This window comes from Leptonychotes weddellii, chromosome 5 (genome assembly GCF_054177405.1).
Source record: "Leptonychotes weddellii isolate Sample4059 chromosome 5, ASM5417740v2, whole genome shotgun sequence".
Classification (NCBI taxonomy): Eukaryota; Metazoa; Chordata; class Mammalia; order Carnivora; family Phocidae; genus Leptonychotes; species Leptonychotes weddellii.
Window position 1 is genome coordinate 106,414,679 of NC_138373.1, and position 20,980 is coordinate 106,435,658.

General features: G+C 42.3%; 1 protein-coding gene across 3 annotated transcripts in view; it reads right to left on the bottom strand.

Annotated features, from left to right (window-relative positions):
- The window catches only part of SARNP (SAP domain containing ribonucleoprotein), a 55,513-nt gene that overhangs the window by 6,914 nt on the left and 27,619 nt on the right, over positions 1–20,980 (bottom strand). The window contains exons 10-11 of one of the 3 annotated variants that reach the window (XM_006728746.3): positions 6,259–6,348; positions 2,953–3,245 (exon numbers count right to left, since the gene is read on the bottom strand). In XM_006728746.3, the coding sequence (XP_006728809.1) occupies positions 3,204–3,245; positions 6,259–6,348 (132 nt within the window). In that variant the 3' untranslated portion in view covers positions 2,953–3,203. Of the gene's footprint in view, positions 1–2,952; positions 3,246–6,258; positions 6,349–20,980 lie in introns of those variants that run through there. The other 2 variants (XM_081821822.1, XM_081821823.1) reach the window with 2 other exon arrangements.

Consider the following 20,980-nt stretch of genomic DNA (forward strand, 5'->3'; position numbering starts at 1 on the left):
GGGTCACTTGCTATTGGTACTGGAAAGAGTCATGGAATGATCTGCCCAGTCTCAAGAGCCAGCAGAGCTAGATCTTAGAACGAATTACACCTAAGTACTACACAATATTCTACTCTATTAATAGTAATCTAAGAAGTTGAAAAACTAAAGGCAAGGAAAGCAAAGGACAAGAAAAGAAATAAAGAGAAAGCTGGGATCCACCTTGGGCACAAAGGGCCTGCAAAGGTGTGAAACCTGCCATTATTTTTCAATCCCTCTGAAACGAAAAACAAGAATGTGGACATGTAGCAAGAAGGGGAGGTTACATTTTAGTGGATTTCAATAATCAGAAGGAACAACATTGTCAGAGGTCCACATGGAAGAGAATAGAGAAAAAGTTATTCTCCCTTACATAAGTTCCTTCCTTCCCCCTCATCTGTTTCTCATGTCAGACATGGCAATAGGACTCAACCCTAAGAAGTCCTGCTCTTATTCACATCTTCCTTCCTATAGCTCTCACCCCTACAAAAGCTTCTAGTGTTGTATATTCAAAAGTTCCCAGGAGTTGGGGTAGGGGGAAGGGCAATTTAGAGTGATGGTGGAGAAAAAGAAACCGATCCCATGGTTCTTAGAGAACCATAAAAAGGTGCAGATTTATAGCTGAGGAAGCTAGTTCCCTCCATATCTTTTATAGACTCCCTCATTAAGAGCTCCCAGGTATGCAGAGAATGTCACAGCTTCAGGACAGGGAAAAGACTGGAGTCAGCTAACTGCATATGAATCCTAGATCAACTACACCAGGGCGACTGGGGGATAGGAAGGAAGGGTACTTGGATCCCAGATAAAGAACTGCAAGCCTGGATGCTTTTAAAGGGACTTACTATTTTAAGACTGAATTAGTAAAAAAAAGACATAGGCACCCTGAACTTCCATGCTCAAAAAGTATGCATGGAATGACTACCATGAGACAGGAAGAGGAAGATTTGGTGATCAGGCTTGGAGGTGAGAGACTTATTGACAGAACAGCTGCTGGAACGGGATGAAAAAAGTTATTTAAAAATCCACAAATTGAGAAAAAATACAGTATCAAAGATTTGGGGTAGTGAGTTGAGTGGGGAAAAGAATGATTAACCTTCAGAAAGAGAATCCTGGGGGAAGGCTGAATACCCTTCTGGAAGGTTTTAGAAGATAGAGACAAAGTGAAGAAAACTTCTGAAGGACCCAGTGTTCTATTTCTTTACCTATTTCTTATTTTCCCATCCTTGGGTAGAAAACCCTTACTGAATCTCTCTCTCTCTCAAGCTACAAAACAACCAATTTTCTGTGGCTCTGTTTTCAGAGAGAAATAGAGTAGAGAGAGAAAAGTTAGCCTCAAGATCAGGGCCTGGAGAAAAGAAAAGGAAGGCAAACAGAAGAGGCCAGAGGGAAGGGAGGGAAGGAAATGTTTAACCAGTGTTCCCTTTTGTTCACCTCTCCAAAATCAAATTGGGGCAAAATTCACAATAAATGGGCAATCTTTGCATCTGCTCTCCAAGGCACAGTTTTCCTAAAACATCTAAACTTAGGTCCCTGCCCTACTCAGCAACCAAAGAGACTTTGTGGAATGAGATTCTTGTTAGGAAGGGGATCAAACCATTACTTTTCTATTCTATTAATCACAAAACCAGACAGGTTATAGTAGAAATGGAAATAAGGAATTACACCACAGCAACACAGGATCTGATCAAGGTATCAAAGTCTTCAGGTAAGGTGCCAGGCTCTTAATTCTCAAACAAAAACCAACCTGATACAGATGTCCAGAAATAAAGATTAAGAGGAGAAACCCTACACCAACATACCCAAAAAGAAAAGTAGCATGTCTCAGATCTTGGTGAAACATTAAATGCAAACAGGCAGCCTGCTTGGAGAGAGTCAAACCTTTCTAAGTAGGAGGCTCAGCAAGGAAAACGGATTTTGGTAATATTTAAGAAACGCTGAAACTAAAACTGTATACTTCTGTAATGGAAGAAGACAAACTAGCACAGGACTCGATTAGAAAATAGAAACTGGGGCGCCTGAGTGGCTCAGTTGTTAAGCGTCTGCCTTCGGCTCAGGTCATGATCCCAGGGTCCTGGGATCGAGCCCCACATCAGGCTCCCTGCTTAGGGGGAAGCCTGCTTCTCACTCTCCCACTCCCCCCGACTTGTGCTCCCTCTCTCACGATCTCGCTCTCTGTCAAATAAATAAAATCTTAAAAAAAGAAAAGAAAATAGAAACCTCCAGGGGCACCTGGTTGGTTCAGTCGAAAATCATGCAGCTTTTGATCTCTTGATCTTGGGGTCCTGAGTTTGAGCCCCATGCTAGGTGTAGAGATTACTTACACACACATACACACAAAACTTTAAAAAAAAAAAAAAAAGTAGAGGCCGCCAGTCCACTGCTCATATTCCCAATGATCTAGACAACAATACTTAACACCTCTAACATCCTGTCATGCTTTGAATCCCTACACTTTCTTCTAGCTCTGAGGCATACCCAGCCCATCTCCCTTCCTGAACTGCACAACCAACAGGGTCCTACATACTGCCTTGGCTGAAACCAGACAGTGTCTCACCAGGTCACTCTTGAAAACAGAGCGCTTCTGGATTCCATTCCATAATAGACTAGCAATCATCAGCCCTTATATTTATATCCTTTACACCTAAAACTCAGTGTTCCCCCTATTTTACCCCAATGGGTCATGCCAACCTGCCAAAGCAAAGATTCAGGGTGAAACTTGGCCTCTTCATGGAGAATAAAGAATATATAAAGATGCCTGTGTGTATGAGAGAAGGGAATAAATAGGCTTAAAGGAATACTCAAATCCTTTTCCTTGTTCTCTTTTCTAAAGAATAAAGGCATTATGGCTAATTCCCTGTAATATTTGTCCCTGAAGCTCCCCTTATCTGGTCTAATCTGGCTCTAAGAACCCAAAGGAGCACCTAATAAAACACATTGTTTTCTTTTCTATTTGTTTTTTATTAACAAGCAAAATAATAATTAAAAAACAACAAGAACCACCACCTTAAAGTTGGAACAGCAATGAGTCAAACTGCTGCTGAAGTTCCTGGATGTACCCAGGGTACATGCTCTCTCACTGCGAGGCAGAACCTAGGCACATGACTGTGCATTTAGGTATATGTATGACCAAGAAAAGTCAGAGAGTTGGAAACCACTGGAGAACAGAAAGCATTAAGAGCTTTTCATCAGGCAATCCCAAAGCGCTCTGCCCTTTTCCTCTTCTTTGCCTGTGAGAAAGAAGCAAGAAGAAAAAAATTAGATCGCAAGACAACAGTGGCCTGGGTTCCTGGCTGCTTTAATCCAAACTCACATGAACTATCATAAGGTCCAAGAAGGAGGGAAGACACAGGCTTACGCTTGGCAGCCAGAGATTTCATTCCTGAATCTCTCTAGTTATCCAGTTAGAGCTGGGGAGGTTTGGTGGGAAAGAAGGGGAGAAGACTGCAGGGAGTAGGGGGTGGGGGAAGTGGAGGAAGAGAATAATAGTAGATTCCGGAAGGAGAGAGGGCCACTCAGCCTTATATCGAATTAGTCTGGAAACAATGGACTCTTTTTTTTTTTTTTTAAGATTTTATTTATTCATTTGAGACACAGAGATACAGAGAGAGAGAGAGCATGAGCGGGGGGGAGACAGAGGGAGAGGGAGAAGCAGGCTCCCTGCTGAGCCAGGAGCCCATCGTGGGGCTCGATCCCAGGACCCTGGAATCATGACCTGAGCTGAAGGCAGACGCTTAACCATCTGAGCCACCTAGGTGCCCCGAAACAATGGACTCTTAACAGACTGGGGAATCTTCCAGTCAGTGGGGAGATGGGAGATCTCAGAGGACAAAGGGTTGACCGATGCTATTTTTTCATGGAGAAGGTGAAGGGGGGTGCCTTTCTAGGCAGTAAGGCCCAAGCAGGAGCTATTCCCTGGACCTCCAAATCCAGAGAGAGGCATATAAATCTTCAATGCTAACAGAGTAAATGGGAAGGAGGGGAGTCCTCAACATGGATCTCTTAAAGGGAGTCAGCACTGGAGAGAGGCACAAAATGAGAAGTGGGGGAGGAGAGAAAGACTTTTTGTTCTGGGAGTGACTGAAAACAGTGCTGAGTCCTTCATCTTCATTCTAACCACTGCCCCCAGCAAAGAGGGGACTTTTTCTCTCTAAGAGAGGGAGGTAGGGGAGGGGCAGAGGGAGAAAAAAGAATCTTATGCAGGCTCCACACCCAGTGCAGAGCCCGAAGTGGGGCTCTCGATCTCTCAACCCCGAGATCATGACCTAAGCCAAAATCAAGAGTTGGATGCATAACTGACTGGGCCACCCAGGCACCCGGGGACTTTTTTTTTCCATTCCATTCACACAGGAGGTTAAATTTAGATTTAAAAAGAAAAGATGAGTGTGTATAAACCCAGCCCACTCTACCTGGATTACTGACACAATTCTTTGGAATCAAATAAATTAGTCATCTGGTTCATGTGAACTCCATCAAACTCTGAAGTTACGACTGCCTTACATGCACGGACTCTCCCAACAAAAGCTACTATTGTTGCCAACCAACAAAATCATCTGCCTTATCTTGGAGAAGCCAAATGTACTACCTTAGTAAAAACCTGGCTGGTTCAACAGTTTCCTTGGCAAAGAGGGAATAATTTTACTAGAATTAAAACAAGCCTTTAAGTTTACTTCTAGCTCATCCTGGCAAGTCAGTAAGTAAGCTGATACTTACAACAGGTAATGCTTTATTCTGAATTAGTAGCACAAAGAATACAAAGTCTTTCAAGTTTCTTCCTTACTGGAGATGTAAACTGATCAAACTGTAAAATTTTCAGGGTTTATTTACAAGACTCACTCTGATATTTATTCATAAAAAGACTTTATAAGATTTTGAGTGTGTGAGGTAACAGATTTTCAAAGGTCATCTCCAGGGCTGCCTGGCTGGCTCAGTTGGTAGAGCATGCAACTCTTGAAATCAGGGTCGTGAGTTCAAGCCCCACGCTGGGCGTGGAGCCTACTTTAAAACAAACAAAATCCATCTCCAGAAGTAGATGGAAAGAAGTAAATTTGGATTAAAGGAAGAAAGAACACTGCAAATGCTTCAACGACCCAAGAAATTTTTAGAATTCTAAACATATTCACTATTTCAACTCTTTATGTACACCACAGGTGACACTTTGGGTCTCCATTATAGATACTCTCTCTCTCTTTTTTTAAGTAATCTCTATGCCCAACATGGGGCTGGAACTCTCAACCCCAGGATCAAGAGTCACATGCTCTACCAAATGAGCCAGTGCCCCCATTATACATATACTCTTAAATCACCAAATCAATATTGTCTGTCAAAACTCTGAGTAGTCTTGCCAATGCTCAGGGTCTCCGTTAATGTAAGTTACTCCAGAGGAAGCTGGGATATGGACAAACACAAGTCTTTTTTTTTGCTTTTTTTTTAAGATTTCACCCATTTATTTGACAGAGAGAGAGCACAAGTAGGCAGAGTGGCAGGCAGAGGGAGAGGGAGAAGCAGGCTTCCCACAGAGCAGGGAGCCCGACGCAGGGCTCGATCCCAGGACCCCAGGATCATGACCTGAGCCGAAGGCAGAAGCTTAACCAAATGAGCCACCCAGGCGCCCCTAAACACAAGTCTTTAAAAAACAAGCAAAAAAAGCCACTCTTTCATTTAAGAAACTAGTTATAAATAAAGTGGTAAGAACAAGAAGTCTCATTTGAGTCCACTGAGGTATTCCAGAAGGGAGTTAGGCACAAATATACTTGTGTCTGAGTTGGATAAGCCTTCATTAAATGATCAAATATGGCTAGCAAATAATCAGAGACACTGCTACTTACTAAATATATGACAGGCTTTGTGTCAAGCATTTTACATAGTATCATCCCTTTTTACATAAAATAATTTCAAGTTTAAAATACCACTTCGAGGTAGGTGTTTATTATCTCTACTTTCCAGATGATGAAACTGAGTCTCAGAGAACTGCCTAACTTGTAAGTAATACTAAATGGCAGTCATTTTTCAAATCCAAGCCTTTGTGATTCCAAATCTTGTGCTCCTTTCTACGCTAAATGGCTCTAACACCGAATTAAGTATACTGATGGAATTCAGTGTGGCTACTTTATCCAGAAAACAGATGTTAAGCAAAGAACAAAAAGATCTTATTATTTGGGCACTTAAGAAGTAGGCCAGGGAAATAACATTTCTTCACCCTCACTTCCTTTCAAGAAAGGAAGCACTCTAGGTATATTTTACCTCTGTATCCTCTGTGGTTCCTGTTCCAGCTGAACTTGTAACAATCCCAAATCGCTCCTTCCTCTTTTTCAGTTTCTCATCATCTTCAGACTATTCAGGGACAAAGAAAAGAATTGAAACAAGCTAGTCTCCACTCATGAGATAAAAGAGAATGAAATTATTTTTTTTTTAAGACTTTATTTATTTGACAGAGAGAGACACAGCGAGAGAGGGAACACAAGCAGGGGGAGTGAGAGACGGAGAAGCAGGTTTCCTGCTGAGCAGGGAGCCCGATGTGGGGCTCAATCCCAGAACCCTGGGACCATGACCTGAGCCGAAGGCAGACGCTTAATGACTGAGCCATCCAGGTGCCCCTGAAATTATAACTTAATGGTCACAATATGCCAGCCAACCTTGTACCAGAAACTAAGGATCACACAAACAAAAAATAGACAGGAAACTGAATAAGGAAGCATACAGTATGTTGTCCCTAAGAATGACTAAAAACTGGGGCACCTGGGTGGCTCAGTTGGTTAAGCGTCTGCCCTTGGCTCAGATCATGATCCCAGGGTCCTGGGATTGAGCCCCACGTCAGGCTCCCTGCTCAGCGGGGAGTCTGCTTCTACCCCTCCTTCCCACTTGTGCTCTGTCTCTCTCAAATAAATATATATATATATAAAAAAGAATTGGGTGCCTGGGTGGCTCAGTCGTTAGGCATCTGCCTTCGACTCAGGTCATGATCTCGGGGTCCTGGGATCGAGCCCCGCATCGGGCTCCCTGCTCTGCGGGAAGCCTGCATCTCCCTCTCCCACTCCCCCTGCTTGTGTTCCCTCTCTTGCTGTGTCTCTTTGTCAAATAAATAAATCTTTAAAAAAAAAAAAAAGAAGAATGACTAAAAACTTAATTTTAAGTAGTACTTCAATATTCATAAGACACATGGAGTCAAGAAAACATAAGAAATACCCATACAACAAATTTCTGCGGAAATTCTTGTAGTTCAGAGATATGGAACACTGAGGCTTTGGTGAGTAACACCCGAGGACAAATGGTTGGTAGAAGGCACCCAAACTACTTGTTGAACACTGCTAACAAGTTCCATTTACTTGCCAAGGGATGGAAGGGAAAGAGGCCAGAGTGGTATTTGTGAAGAATGTACAAAAGAAAGCCAAGCATTATGAATGCCCAGCAGTGTCACAGAAGGCTCTGAATAGTTTGAAATGATCGCGGGGGTGGGGGGGTGCGGGGGGGCAGGGGGGGACAGAGGGAAGGGAGAGAATTCTGAAGCAGACTTCCCGCTGAGTATGGAGCCCAATGCAGGGCTGGATCCCAGGACCTTGAGATCATGACCTGAGTCAAAACCAAGAGTGGGGAGGGGGGTTGGGTAGCTCAGTCGGTTAAGTGTCTGCCTTCAGCTCAGGTCGTGATCTGGGAGTCCCAGGATCCCGCCCGAGTCAGGCTCCTTGCTCAGTGGGGAGTCTGCTTCTCCCTCTACCTCTGCTCCTACCCCTGCTCCTTCTCTCTCTCTCAAATAAATAAAGAAAATCTAAAAAAAAAAAATCAAGAGTTGGACACTTAACTGACTACGCAATCCAGGTGCCCCCCAAAAAAGTATTCTTGTTTATAATAATCAGAAATTAGGGATGCCTGGGCGGCTCAGTCAATTAAGTGTCTGCTTTCGGCTTGGGTCATGGTCCCAGGGTCCTGGGATCCAGTCCCACATCGGGCTCCCTGCTCGGCGGGGAGCCTGCTTCTCCCTCTGCCTGCCACTCCCCCTGCTTGTGCGCACTTTCTCTCTCTCTCTGACAAGTAAATAAATAAAATCTTAAAAAAAGATTAAAAAAAAAGAAATTAAAATAATGATGAATAATATTACAGTCACTAACATCTGGGTACTTACTTTGTGCCAGGTACTGTACAAAGTTCTTTACATGCAATATCTCATTTACTTTTAAGTTTATTCATTTATTTATTTTATTAATCTCTACACCCAACATGGGGCTTGAACTCATCGCCCCAAGACCAAGAGTCGCATGCTTTTCCGACTGAGCCAGCCACACTCCTCATTTACTTCTTATAATCATCTCAAACATAGTAGGCACTATGACATACAGAGTAGGTCCTACGACTAAACCCATTTCATAGATAGGAAAACAGAGACTTTCAGAAACTAAGTAACCTGCCCAAAGTCTCACAAGTAGTAAGTGGCAGAGAGCCAGGAATGGAATCCAGGACATTTTACTCAAGAATCCACTTTCCTAGCTTTACCATCTCCTCAGGTATCTCACAAAACCCTTTCTTTGGAAGAACAGTAGCAGAATGGAAGAAGTGCTTAATTCCCAAAGGAAAAAGGATCACTAGGATCCTTAGCTAAAGGTAGCTGTAAACTAGTTCAACAACTTCCATATCACTCAAATAACCTGGGTCAATGCTAGGATCCCATCCCCTTTCTACCATAACATATGCCTCCACTTTATAACTGTCTGGGATCTAGGGAAAGGACTCCAGTTTGTAATCTTGCACTAAAGATTTTCTCAACTGAATTTGTTTCTAATTTTGCCTAACTGGCTACTCCATCTGTTGAACTGTAATAAAAGAATTAGGAAGATTTCCAATGAACACAGCCCTCGTATATTTTTCCTTACCAAAGTTACTAGGAAATGTTTTCTTTAATTTGTCTACCACCATTAAGATAAAGTAAGAGATAAAAATGGAGCACTCAAAATGAGAATCTCTATAGAATATTCTAGATGAAATATCTCCATTTCACAAAGTCTCCAGGCCAAGCAGAGTGTTAGGGGTAATAAAAGGAGCATCCCATATCCTTCTTGAGGAAAGGCAGGACTAGACCATATATTGCTGAACTACTACTACATACTTTTCCTTTTTTTAATTAATTAATTAATTTGACAGAGAGAGAGATAGCCAGAGCAGGAACACAAGCAGGGGGGAGTAGGAGAGGGAGAAGCAGGCTTCCCCCTAAGCAGGGAGCCCGATGTGGGGCTCGATCCCAGGACCCTGGGATCATGACCTGAGCCAAAGGCAGACGCTCAACGACTGAGCCACCCAGGCGCCCCAACTACATACTTATTTTCATTCAGTTCAGAGGTAGGGTTATTTCAGCAAGCTCAAATCACAGAGAGGGAGATGGTACTTTCAAAATCCAGATGTTTTTTCAGCACAAACCCTGGGGCCACTCCCTTCACAAATCTCATCACAAAGCCTATGTCTATTTAGAATGTGTGGGACAGCCTTTTCTCTGGTTCTCTATTTTGCTACAACCTGAAACAGGGATTTTGACTTCCAAATTAAATTTTCTGTGCTTCCTTTTGAGCTCAAAGGTAAGGAAAGAGAGAGGGAGGAAAGAAGAGGGGTACACTTCTCTAGCCACTAAGGCTAAGATCAGAGAGTTCTCCATGAGCTTCCCTTTTTAATCAGACCTTTGGTGTCTCTCCTGGACATCCAGGCAGAGCATCTGCTGCAAATCTACCAGGGTCTCTAGGGAAAAAAAATACAATAGAGATCCTCCCACCCCCTACAAACAGCCTGCCCACCCCTCACCCGCAGAGACCAGTGAGGGTTTTATTTTGTGCATGCCTGCCCTTCCCTCCCTACCCAGAGCCCCTCAGCTTCCCTCCTAAAGCCTCTTTCCCCCTTGCCCTGCAGGGAAAGTGCACAACAGGCCCAGTAAATCAACACAGTTCTAATGATCTCTCTCACTTGACCCTTCTAGCGTGACGGTGTCGCATGGAAACAAACGTACAATAAACTTCACTCCATCTTTAGCTCCTTGCTGACAGGTTTTGATTCATGGGATGGTGAGACCCATCTGAGGGAAATTACCTCGATCAAAACGCATCTCTCTCTCCATTCATCAGGCCAATGCTCCCTCAGGCCATGCTCAAGTGCACAAATGGGGTTGTGCATCTGCAGGCAGCACTGACCCCTCTAGCTCAGTGTCATATGCATTTGCAAACCTTTCCCTTCTTCATTCCTCCTCCACTTCCCTCCAACCCCTTAACCACTAACAAATCTTTTTTCTTCCCATGTATGCTCCTGTGTGGGAAGAACAGTGCTGGAATCTGAAGTGCCCTTATTTCCTATCAAGTGGAAACTCCTCAAAACATACAACCTGCATTCAAAACCAGAGGAGGAACCTGTCCTCTGACTAAACACAGGCCTTGGATGTTCAGATTGATCCATTTACTTTACTTGCCCATCTTCTCACTCAAAATTTAAATAGCCAAGCCAACTAACTGACATCAATAACTTCAGCATACATAATCCTCCTATCTCCCAATAGCTGCCTTGTTTTTCTTTTTAAAAGCTCATGGATAAAAATGAGAAAGAGAGTTGTGCAAAAGAGGAGAGAGCCCATATACAAAGCACAGGATGGAAAGCAGAACGTAATAAAGCCAAATACCCCCATGAGTCACTATCACTGTATTTTCCATCACGGAATAAGATAATTCTAAACTGAGCTCTTCGGACAACATCTTCAACTTTTCAAATTCACTCTTCTTCTTGTTTCCCTTTCATATTTGGAAAATCCTCAGGCAACATAAAGCAAACAATGCCTGCTGGAGGAAAAGACTGAGACATTCAAGGCTGCCCCAAGATACAAATTACATGTGTGAAAGCACTGCTCAGAATATAGGGATTCATAAAGGTACTCAATAAATGGTAGCTATTATTTCTACCGCAACCTTCCTCCTGGTCTTTGAAACAAAGTGTGAAAACACCAACAAAATTTTGAAGCTAACAATGTCATTCATTCAACTTCTACATTAGAAGCAAAGTCATCAAGGGACACCTGGGTGGCTCAGTCAGTTAAGTGTCTGACTTTGGCTCAGGTCATGATCTCAGGGCCCTAGGATCAAGCCCTACATGGGGCTCGAGTCTGAGTGTCCCTTTCCCTCTCCCTCTGTCTCTCCCCCCCTGCTTGTGCTCTGTCTCTCAAATAAATAAAATCCTCTTTTTTTTTAAGATTTTATTTATTTATCTGTCAGAGAGAGAGAGAGAGAGAGCACAAGCAGGGGGAGGGGCAGGCAGAGGGAGAAGCAGGTTCCCCGCCGAGCAAGAAGGCCGATGCAGGACTCCATCCCAGGACCCCGAGACCACAACCTGAGCCGAAGGCAGATGCCTGACCGACTGAGCCACCCAGGCGTCCCTCAAATAAACAAAATCTTTAAAAAAAGGGGGGGCAGTGGGGGGATGGGTTAGCCCGGTGACGGGTATTAAGGAGAGCACGAATTGAATGGAGGACTGGGTGTTACACGCAAGCAATGAATCATGGAACACTGTATCAAAAACTAACGATGTAATGTATGGTGACATAATAAAATAAAATTTAAAAAAAAGGAACGGATAAAGAAGATGTGCATATATACAAAGGAAAATTACTCAACCATCAAAAAGAATGAAATCTTGCCATCTGCAACAACGTGAATAGAACTAGAGGATATGATGCTAAGTGAAGTAAGTCAGAGAAAGACAAATATCATATGATTTCACTCATGTGGAATTTAAGAAACAAAACAGATGAACATAGGGGAAGGGAAGGAAAAATAAAATAGGATGAAAATTGAGAGGGAGGCAAACCAGAAGAGATGCTGAATTCTAGCAAACAAACTGAGGGCTGCTGGAGGGGAGGTGGGTAGGGGAAAGGGATAACTGGGTGATGGGCATTAAAGAGGGCATTTGAGGTAATGAGCACTGGGTGTATATGCAACTGATGAATCACTAACTTCTACCTCTGAAACTAAGGAAAAAAAAAGCAAAGTCATCAAAAGTAGGTAAGAATCTTGGGGTGCCTGGCTGGCTCAGTCAGAAGAGCATGTCACTCTTGATCTTGGGGTTGTGAAATTTGAGCACCACATTGTGTGCAGCGATTACTTAAATGAATAAATAAATAAAAACTTAAAAAAAAAAGTAGGTAAGAATCAGACCCATTACCAAGACAACAAGAAAATTCCCATTAGCTGCAAGGCAAATAAGTATTTGGACTGATGAGTTAGGGTTAAAGTGTGGCAGAATAAGTAACCAGCCAACCACAGTCTATTAACCATCTTCTCCTTCTGAAACCCTAAAAAAATCTACCCTGCCAGGCTTTACTGATTTCATCAAACCTAATAATTAATGATGAAAAAAAAAAAAAATCTAGGTAATATCCAAGGGAACAGAGCAAGGATCCAAACTCTAACTCTGCAGATCCAATCTTAGGTATTCTAAAGGCCCCAAAGGAATTGCTTTCAATGAATTAAAGACATCAGTTTCCATCAACAGTTTAAGTAACACCATTAATCCATTCAAAATTAATCCATTCATCCACTAGTTATTCAAATAACCACTGAGTGTCTACCTTAGGTTAGGCACTATTCTGGCATTGGGAACAGAGAGGAATAAAACAAAGATCCTTAACCTCATGGGACTTAAGAACTTAAGACTGAGTTACAATAGAGATGCATGCCATTGTTCATCACATTATTGCATTATGAGGACCCACGGGGAAATCTTCTTTCTGGTCCCCAGATGTAGAGTAATTATGCTTTTGCTGAGCAACTTGTAAGTTTTTATCTTCTCACCCTGTGAATCACTATAAACACTTGTTTTCCTCTTTCTACCGACAGCTATAAAATTTGGAGCCACGGGGCGCCTGGGTGGCTCAGTCGGTTAAGTGTCTGCCTTTGGCTCGGGTCATGATCCCAGGGTCCTGGGATCGAGCCCCGCATCAGGCTCCCTGCTCAGCAGGGAGTCTGCTTCTCCCTCTCCCACTTCCCTTGCTTGTGTTCCCTCTCTGTCAAATAAATAAATAAAATCTTAAAAAAAAAAAAAATCTGGAGCCAAATGTGTAGTCTGTCTCTGGCAAGCGGTTTTGAAAATATATGCTATTAGCCAGAAGTATTAAGGTGAGAGAGAAGTATTGAGGTGAGATCCAAAGACAAGGATCCAACACCAAGATCCCAAGGCAGAAACTTAAAAGATAAAGTACAATTAGTTACAGGGTTGCTGCTGGTCCCTTAAGAACTTATTCCTCTCTAAATATAATGGGATTAATACTTCAGTACCCCAAGAAGGAAAAGGAGAAGGGAAGGAAGCACCCAAGTTATTACTAGAAATTTTATTTTATTTTTTTAAAGATTTTATTTATTTGTCAGAGAGAGAGAGAGAGACAGAGAGCACAAGCAGAGGGAACAGCAGAGGGAGAAGCAGACTCCCCGTCGAGCAGGGAGCCCAATGAGGGACTCGATCCCAGCCCCCGGGATCATGACCTGAGCCGAAGGCAGACGCTTAACCGACTGAGCCACCCAGGCGTCCCTATTACTAGAAATTTTAAATTAAGGACTCTTGTCAATGGTTTCCATGGCATATACACTGTAGCCAGGAATTAAATCCCAAATGGAAGATCAGCTGCAACAACTGGCAGCCTGAACATCACAGATACTTTCTAAAGTGACTGTTTCATTCTATGGCAAATCCAAGGATAAGATCTCTACCCAAGATGGAGCAGACTGCAGCTTTGTTATCTTCCAAACCCAACCTGCTTCTTCAAGATACAAATTCAAGAGAACATTTTTCAAAACTTACTAGTCCTATCCTGAATACAAGAAAGAACACCACTCCAAGCTCAGTGTGCCAGGGTTATTTGCTCTGCCAAAAGGAGCCCACTTTGATTTAATTAGCACTCCATGGGCTATGTACTGAAGGCATACATCTTCTTCAGTTTTATTACCAGTGCCACTCTGGATCATAAAAAGAAACTAGGAGAGGGGTGCCTGGTTGGCTCAGTCGGTAGAGTGTACAACTCTTGATTGATATCGGGGTTGTTAGTTTGCGACCCACAAGGGTTGTATAGAGTACTTAAAAAAATAAAATCTTAGGGGTACCTGGGTGGCTTGGTCAGTTAATTGTCTGACTCTTGATTTTGGCTCAGGATCCAGCCCCACCTTAGGCTCTGGCTTGAGATTCTCTCTTCCCCTCTTCCCTGCCCCTCCCCCCCAATAAATAAATTAAAATCTTAAAAAAAAATAAAATAAAACAAAATCTTAGCAGTGCCTAGATGGCACAGTCGGTTAAGCATCTGACTCTTGGTTTCGGCTCAGGTTACGATCTCAGGGTCGTGAGATACAGCCCCACGTTGGCTCATGCTCACAGTGGTGTCTGCTTGAGATTCTATCTCCCTCTCCCCTCCCGTTCGCGCTCTCTAAAATACATAAATCTTTACTTTTTTTATTTTTTTTAAAGATTTTATTTATTTATTTGACAGAGAGAGAGAGACAGCGAGAGAGGGAACACAAGTAGGGGGAGTGGGAGAGGGAGAAGCAGGCTCCCCGCCAAGCAGGGGGCCCGATGTGGGGCTCGATCCCAGGACCCTGGGATCACAACCTGAGCCGAAGGCAGACGCTTAATGACTTAGCCACCCAGGCGCCCCCATAAATAAATCTTTAAAAAATAAAATAAAATCTTAAAAAGGGGGGAGCCTGGGTGGCTCAGTCGTTAAGCATCTGCCTTCGGCTCAGGTCATGATCCCAGGGTCCTGGGATCGAGCCCCGCATCGGGCTCCCTGCTCCGTGGGAGGCCTGCTTCTCCCTCTCCCATTCCCCCTGCCTGTATTCCCTCTCTCGCTCTGTCTCTCTCTGTCAAATAAATAAATAAAATCTTAAAAAAAAAAAAAAAATCTTAAAAAAGAAGAAGAAACTAGGAGAAACAAAACAGTGACCAAATGTAACTTAGGCTTATTTAAGGAACTGTAATTCCCAAAGCAAGAGTATTTACTGAGTTTAAATATGAGATATCTTTACTATTCTGAGAGGAGACCAAACGAATTAACCAAGCCAGACATTTTTCCTGGTCAGTGCAACAGCTCATTCACTCATCATCCCTCCTTACGCATCTGTAAGAAGCAGAAATTACAATCTAAAGAATTCAGTCTGAGATACCTTATAAGCACAAAAGAGCACTTCAGGGAAGCTCAGGTACTACTATGAGTGGAGCTGGCTATTCTCCTATAACTGGTTGTTTTTTGTTTTTTTGTTTTTTTTTAAGATTTTATTTATTTGAGAGAGAGAGCACAAGTGGGGAGAGGAGCAGAGGGAGAGGAAGAAGCAGACTTCTTGCTAAGCAGGGAGCCCAATGCAGGACTCTATCCCAGGACTCCCAGGATCATGACCTGAGCTGAAGGCAGATGCTTAAACCGACTGACCCACCCAGTCGCCCCTGTACTTGGACCTGGGCTGAGATCAAGAGTCTATGCTTAACCAACTGAGCCACTCAGGCGCCCCCTCGTATGGCTGTCTTAATGACAGCTATTCTGCACATTCAACACTCTTCAATGTAAGAGTCTGCTACATATTTCCATTAGGACCTAAACTCTGCCACTTTATTTACCCCACTTTAACAGTTACTTTCTCAGAAGTCTTTTCCCTGGAATGATGGGAGAGAGACTGATAGTGAACTAAGATGGTCATGTTTTGCAAAAATAACAAGTAACTGTCCCCTTTTATTTTTTTTTTTTTTAAGATTTTATTTATTTATTGGGGGGGGAACACAAGCAGGGGGAGTGGGAGAGGGAGAAGCAGGCTTCCCGCTGAGCAGGGTGCCCTATACAGGGCTCGATCCCAGGACCCTTGGGATCATGACCTTAGCTGAAGGCAGATGCCTAATGACTGAGCCACCCAAGTGCCCCTAACTGTCCCCTTTTACAAATGAATAACCATACGAAGATGTTAATACTACTCAGGCCAGTCTGATTTTCTAAGGGAATGTTAGGTAAGAATGAGGCAAAAAGAAAAGAATGGCACTTTATGTCACTTCTCTGACTCTCACTGCTACATGACTGATGGCAGGATGAAAAGCAGAGGCTGGGGGCTTTCAGGCGATGGTAGATTAATAATGACATGGCCTTGACTTCCCTGAGGTAAAGGTTATGAAACACTCCAGGGCAAGTGGGCTTCCAATTTCATACTCTCAGGGTGAATGACAGCAACTGATGGTTTTTCTCTCAGAAACACCGCAATGCTTAAACACACAGATGTCACCTCCCTGCCCCAGTTTCTGAAATTCATCTGAACATGTTTATTCCTGAGCCTTTATGCCAGCCAGACCACAGAACATGAGGTGGTCCTAAAAACTAATGCACAGAGCCTAACTAAGCAAGACAAAAGTGAAGGGCTGGACTAGCAAAAGGTATGCCATTTTAGCACATAGACAGTAAAGAGACACACTCCAACACTCCCACACACATAACAAAAAATACACCTCCCAATACAACCATCTTACCTATTCTCAAAAATTTTAACTGTGAGATCAGAATCAACTTTCTAGGGCCAGGGGGTTGCCAGGAACTTTAAAGCTACATGAGATTTAGAGACTACCAGGAACTGTAGGTATCTCCTCCTATCTTTACAGGATTTGAAGCCCCAAAACACAATCAGCTCAGAACCGAAAACTCTTCTGAGTCACTAGCTCCCATCACTTTTTCTCTTTCTCCAAAACAAGCTCCTTCCCCCACCCCCACTCCTCTCCAACCCCAGAGGAGGTCGTCTCGGTCTTGCTCTAGCTGATTGTAGGACAAAGCAAGGCAGGTGGAGGAAATGAAGGCTTCACACTTGAGACCCCCGGAAACCAAGTTTCTATTAAAAGTCCCCACCTCCCTCCCTTAAAAGCCAGGAAGCTGCTGCTTTTAAGGATAAGCGATGCAGAGCTGGCAGAAATGTCAAGAAGTCAGTAGAGGGAAGCTAAAAACATTGAGGGGAGGTAAATGCTATCTTAACCAAATATATAGATAATGAAGGATAACAGTTACCTGAGCATTCAGAAATTAGAATGAGCACTAGGAAAGCAGATTCTTTTCACCTGTGAACTACATCTATCTATATATCTCTATCTCTATCTTTTAATATAAGCTCTATGCCCAATGTGGGGCTCGAACTCAAGACCCAAATCTCATGCTCTACTGACTGAGCCAGCCAGGCACCCCACCTGTAATATTTTAAAAGGCAGAGTTCTAGTTTCACCCCAAACTAATAAATCTGATTCCCAAAAGGAAGAGCTTAAGGAGATGTATTTTAAAAAGGGTCCCCAGGTGACCCTTATGTGCAACTATAGTAGGGAACAATTGCAACTGGCTTTGAGAAAGCACAGACCAATAAGTAAATAAATAAATAAATCTCACCAAGTCCAAGTAAAGTTGCTAGTCCACTCCAGTTTTCCTCCAAAAGGACTAGGGGCCTTCCAAAAAAAGTTTATGCTTCCAGGGTACCTCAGCCACAGGGACGTGAAGAGGAAAAGAGAGCTATGAAGAAATCACAGCTGGCTCTAAGGAGCATACCTGTCTTGCTTGCCTTCATAGAATTCAAGTAGAGGAACAGAGAGACTTTTTTACAAGGGAGTTCAATACAGGAAAAACATGCCAAAACAAGATCAGGGAAAACTTCAGGTATGTAGGGGAAAGACAGAGGCAACTAGGTTGAAGCACATGAAGGTTTTTTTTTCCCCTGCAGAACTGATATGGAGTATAAGGGGAAATATCAACAAAGTAGAGAACAGATAGAACAGATAGGGTTTGTCTTAGGGCTTATGTGTTCTGCTTATTCACTTAACAGCACTAAAGAGGTCCATCACATAAGGCCTCTCTCATCTTAAAGCTCTCTTCACTTCTAGTTCCATTTCCTCAACTACCTCATACCTAAGCATGAACATGGTAGTGAAAATTCTGTAACTGCCTCCTCTACTCTATACCTCAATGAACTCCTCACCCAGTACTTTTTAAAATCCAGGCAGCAAGCACTTCAAACATAGTATCTTTCTCAGTAACACATCTTCACTGCTAGGGATTTAAAGATTCAGTATTTGATATGTATTTCAAGTGTAGAACACCCTGAAAATACATTTCTATTTCTGTCCTAAGAATCTGATCTAGGGATGAGAAGGTAAAATGTGGTTAAAATACTATTTAAAAAAATGTGAGAAAAGAGTAACAAAGAAAAGGGAGGGGATGAAAGGAGTTAACATTTTCTAGATCTTAACAAGACACCTCAGATTTTATTAAAAACAGAGCCTTTCGCAGTGCCTGGCTGGCTCAGTCAGTATAGCATATGACATATGACTCTTGATCTCAGGATTATAAGTTTGAGCCCCAGGTTGGGGGTAGAGATTACTTAAAAAACAAAACAAAACAGGGTCTTTGCTAGTTTGCAAACATTACCACCAAATGTCCCCCTATAAAATATCTCCAATCTGATGACCTGCCTCATCCCCATTCCTATCTCTAAAATACTATAGGATTTTATCTGACCTCCTCTGGCTATCAGGCATGAAAAGCAACTTGCTATTAATAATGAATATGTAAGAAAATGAACTGTCATGTAATTATTAAATTTTACTTGAAAAAAACTTCACTTAAATCGAACCTATATATATTTTCTTTTTTTTTTAAAGATTTTATTTATTTGAGACAGAGAGAGAGAGACAGAACACGTGCATACACAAGCGGGGAGGAGGGTCAGAGGGAGAAGCAGACTCCTCGCTGAGCAGGGAGCCCGATACGGGGCTCGGTCCCGTCCTGGGATCACGACCAGAGCCAAAGGCAGACATTCAACCAACTGAGCCATCCAGGCGCCCCATGAACCTATATATATTTTCAAAAATAAAATGTTACTTTGGGCGCCTGGGTGGCTCAGATGGTTAAGCGTCTGCCTTCAGCTGAGGTCATGATCTCAGGGTCCTGGGATCGAGTTCCGCATCGGGCTCCCTGCTCCTTGGGAGCCTGCTTCTCCCTCTGCCTCTCTCTCTGTCTCTAATGAATAAATAAATAAAATCTTTAAAAAAATAAATAAAATAAAATAAAATGTTACTGCTCCTTATCAATGTCAGCCCAAAGAAGACTATTAGCCAAGTGTTAGCCTCTCAAGTATTAAAATACATTTTAAACATCCTTATATTGCTACAGCTCTCAGACCATGAAAAGAGCCTTTGAACACCAAAACTTACCTGCCCCGCCCAAAAACTATCAATATACACACATACCAAAAAACAAAAAAACCCCAAAAAACCCAAACCAAAACAAAAAAACACCCCATACTTTTTTCTCCCATACAGATTCTGAAGGATGGATAGACTTGGGATTCAGAAAGTGAACTCACATTTCACCACACGCAGGGAGAGTATCTGAGAGTAATCAGACAGATATTGGATATTGCTATGCTTAGAAAAGCCAGGCCAGTTACTGGGTTGCCCCCAAATTAGACATAGGTACTGGTCACTCCCAAATTAGACATACAACTAGATATACAATCAGATATAATATATTTCCAAGTAAATTTCTAAAATTATTTACCTTATGGACCATAAGTGGGGGGAACTTTTTTTTTTTTATTTTTAAAAACTGACCCTCAGAGAATGATCCCATCTCAAGAACTTGGCTGGCAAAAACAACTAAATGTGTTTAAAAGTAAAACAGACTCATTCCCCTCCTTTTCCAGGCTGTATTTACTCTTGGGGAAAAGACTACAAGGGGACCACAGAGAGGCATAAAACTTGTTTTTTATCAAAGTCATCAGTTCTGACATGTCAGAAGAAGGAATGCAAAGACATAAGTGGGGGGTAGGATATCGAGCAGAGGAGATAGAAAAGAGAGTGCATTTTTTTTCTTACTACAAACTTTCTTACCTCTAGTTCTTTGGATTCAAACTTGATGTAGAAAATCATGTAAAAGAGTAAAATGAAAAGGTCCAAGATCTTTAGTGTTTTCAACCATGCACCCTAGGCAAGGATAACCCTCTACCAGAAACTTCTCAAAGACCCAACTTACAGTAAACAGGGCAAAACACCAGCCATAAATCCTGACAAAGCATCAAAATATTCATCTTGCTTCCACAAATTTTTAAAGCTTTTCCTCTTAAAGTGTTCAATTTATATTCCTAACATTTCTTACCAATTTTTTCCTTATACACCGCTAGTAAAAACTGTGTTAATTTAAGGGTTAGAATACAGAGTGGGAGGGTAGAAGGAGAAATTGAGCAAAGAAAAACCTGACTCCTATTTCTCAAGTTAAAATTAGAATACATTTTCAAGAGCCCTGGGCAGGACAGAGAAAAATTCCATTCTGCCTCTTTGCTCTTCCAAATTCCTATAGCCAAGTGGCTCAACAGCAGTTGAATGGCACACATAATGACATCATTGATTGGAACTATAATAGAAGGGAGTGAGAAGAGCGGGTGGTGGGGGGTAGTGGGAAGGGAGGGAGGTGAAGATGTATTTGTGTTACAGACAAAAGACAAGTTCTGTTCCTCAGCAGGGACAAATGAAGAACCAGATGAGGGGATAAACTGAGGTCAGAGAGTTTTCCCTATTGTTTCCTCTTTAAACAGCTCCTTTACCACTCCCTCAAGGTTTGTTGCAATGGGTGGGTGGAAAAACAGCAGTTTTTATCTTAAGAGGAGAGAAGGCAGAAAAAAGGCCAAATACTAATTTTCAAATTATTATAAATTAGAAGATTTAAAGGACTGGTTAAATTTTAGCTGAGCCCCAAAATGCTGCAAGAAATGCTGTAACCTATGTGGGTTTGGATCTTAGCTCTTCCTGAAATTCATCCTGACAGTCACTCTCAACTGCTATCTCTATCTACTATACACACACACACACATATATATCCCATTCTTGTCTTTTCTTATTTGTTAATATAAGTTGAAAGAATATAATTTTTCAAGTGGAAGAAGCATTTTTGGGAAAAACGACAAACTAGGAT